The sequence below is a fragment of the Gloeophyllum trabeum genome (genome assembly GCF_000344685.1).
Source record: "Gloeophyllum trabeum ATCC 11539 unplaced genomic scaffold GLOTRscaffold_00239, whole genome shotgun sequence".
NCBI classification, from domain to species: domain Eukaryota; kingdom Fungi; phylum Basidiomycota; class Agaricomycetes; order Gloeophyllales; family Gloeophyllaceae; genus Gloeophyllum; species Gloeophyllum trabeum.
Window position 1 is genome coordinate 1 of NW_006920647.1, and position 2,866 is coordinate 2,866.

General features: G+C 53.4%; 1 protein-coding gene across 1 annotated transcript; it reads right to left on the reverse strand.

Moving 5' to 3' along the window:
- Nucleotides 1-280: 280 nt before the first annotated feature.
- Nucleotides 281-2,794, reverse strand: GLOTRDRAFT_82616 (uncharacterized protein; the record flags this gene model as incomplete). The annotated part of the gene is made up of 6 exons (XM_007873476.1): nucleotides 281-940; nucleotides 993-1,138; nucleotides 1,195-1,377; nucleotides 1,431-1,619; nucleotides 1,674-1,867; nucleotides 1,920-2,794. Coding segments are annotated over 6 exons (2,247 nt in total), but the record flags the coding sequence as incomplete, so codon positions are not given.
- Between the last annotated feature and the right edge of the window lie 72 nt (nucleotides 2,795-2,866).

Consider the following 2,866-nt stretch of genomic DNA (forward strand, 5'->3'; position numbering starts at 1 on the left):
CGGGGACGCGAGCTGTTCCGTTAGAGGTGGTCACAAATGCAAACTTGTCAGTTTTGGAGCGCGTGCTTGCTGTGCAGCCGTAGCGTATACCATCCTTGCGGACAAAAGGCAGGGACTTGGCCACCCGAGAAGAGAAGAATGCCGTTCCCGGATCCAGAGACATATCGTCAACAAGAGCAAGATCCGGCCAGAGCTCCCGACAGTACAAGAGAAGCAGGCGATAGAGGTTACACCCTTCGCCGCAAGCACGGAGGTCGAGAAACTTCATCCGTTTGAGCGGTTGACGAGGAAGCTGAACATTTTGGATGGCAGTTTTGCTGCGTGCGATCGCAATCTGTGTCATCATCGATCCCCGGGAACGTGCTTCGGATACGATATAGCGATCCAGAAGCTGGCGCTCGAGATCATGAGCAGATGGGGGGAGCGAGATCAGTAGTTCATACAGGAGCTGGGTCTGGACCCAGCTCCGCATGAGCGTGAGCTCCATCCGCCCGCCATCATGCCCGTTATGATTTACCTTCTCGAACATGCCGTTCAGCCTCTCGAAGGCAAAAAGCCACCACCCATAGACCGGCCCGAACAGCTTGATCATCTCCGCAAAGTGCATAGATAGATGATGATTGATAACCAAGGGAACTCGAAGCCGCAGAAGCTGCTTGCAGTACTGAGCGAGAAACTCTTGTCCCGACCGAGCCTGGGCCATCGATATCGTGCGAGATGCAAGGATCCGTACTGCAGCACAAAGCTTCAATATTGCGGAATACAGTGACCTACGGTTGCGTGAATGAGTTGGCTTGCTCTTCGTATTGCTCGGGAGCGGGGGCTCGCTATTGGGAATCTCATCGGCACCATCTTTCCAGGCCCACCAAAGCAGGACGGGGGTAATGTGAAGCAGCCTCCGCCATTCATCAGCCTTCTTCAGCGACTGGTTCTCTCCGAGCTGATAACCCATGAGTCCATCCGAGTCGCAAGGAGGATAACAATGCACATACGTTCTTGGGCAATCGTGTGACATGGCTAGGCCATTGCACCGAGTTAACAAGATCTTCGAACCGCTGCTTTGAAGAGTGGGCACCGCCGGCTGCTGAAAACATGTAACCTGCAAAGAGTGCTTTGACGAATAGATGTCCAATGATGCCTATAACCAACCGCTATGGTGGGGTCCCGGGCTTAGCCAACAAGCGGTAAACTTACCAAGGAATATATTGTGCATGAAGTCGAGAGCGCACTTCCTCGTCGGAAGCCATTCAGGCAGCAGACTCTTGACGCACCATCGTATGCCGTAGTCATCCAAGATCTGAGTCTGTCGTAGTGGATGAGCATCCTTCGAGATGAAAGACTGGCGCAGCAGCTCCGAGTCATCCTTCTTCACAAAGCCTGAAGTAATAAATCAAAGATTAAATCATGACATTGGGGGACGGGGAACTGACTATCAGGTTCGTATCCCTCCAGTTTGTTTATATCTGTACTCTTCGCATGGCACCATGGGCAGGGCTGCATTCTGTGGGTGTGGGATGCCAATCCGCACATCTTCCGAGCGCCAGGAGTGTCGCAATCATCTAGGGTCTCATCAGCGAAGACGTCTTGTGGTTCTTCGCCAAAGATATCCATCTTCACACCTACAACATGGAACAGTTATCAAAACGATTCGGGAAAGGGTGTACATCACTTACCTTTCTTCAGTTCCGCAATTTCCTTCGTAGACGGCTCCATACAGTGATTGAGCTGTTGGGCCGTTGGTTCCTTCGGGCCGGGCATGATGCATGCGCAAAGCATGTTGCGCTGGACGAAGCGCTCTTGGATGGGAAGGTCGTTGATACAGTAATAGATCGGGCCCGTTGAATGTGGTCGCTCGAGCATGCCAAACCTAATCAGCATCAATGATCAGGGTCTATAGATACGGGGTGAATGAGACGCACCAGTCAGCATTCATCGTGAGGTGTAAGCCGAAGCGATGGCTCGTTAGCTTGCGGCCCCCTCCGTCCATGGGAACATCGCGCACTCTTCCATTGTCTCCCAGTTCTCGTGAGAGTTGTGTCCGGCTCAGGTGCCAAATAGACCCGTCCGAAATGTCCCTCATGATGAAGTTCTCATCATCATTCTTGTCCAGGATGTCGTTACGGCTATCTCGGATCATCTGCGCAAAGCCGGGGCGCCTGAAAAAGCGTCGTAGTGTCCCGATAATCGATGTATGCGGCATGATCTTCAGTGCCCTTCTCTTCGTCTTGCCTTTGGAGTCCTTGTATGTTTCAAACACATCTCCGTGGCAATCCTCTAGAATACAGTGGGTCGATGGGAGCTCCAGAACCTCTGCCGGGGTATAATGCTTCCAGCAGACCGTGCAGAGTGCATATTGTGTGATGTACTGGTCAGCGTCCAAACCAAGACGCCTCTTTGCACTCACGAGAGTCCGAACAGGGCGCGGGACCAGCGGTAGGACACCGGCAATAGAGAGCGCGTTGAGGGTACCATTCAACTGATTGGTCGCTTGCTCGATGGTAGCATTACCGAAAATATTAGCAAGGCATGCTTCGAGGTATGCTAAGCGCACAGACGGCTCTTCGAGGAAGGCTGCAGCGACACTCGCCGGCTGATCGGCTTCTTCCTGATCGCTCCCCGGCGTCGGTGTATCTGGAAACACTACCGGTCGGAATATTGGGTAGCGTATGTCAGGGGGCTCCGGCGAAGCTGATGGGGATGGCTGGAATGGTGGAGGGGATGGCTGGAAAGGGGGAGTTGGTGCTTGGTGAGTGTTGGGTGATGGACTGCGGGTTGCGGGTTCCACAGATGGCATCCGAGGAGGAGAGCTCTCTGTACGTCGCCAATCATTGTCGTAGTTGTTGCTGGACGCGCGGGAGAGCTCATG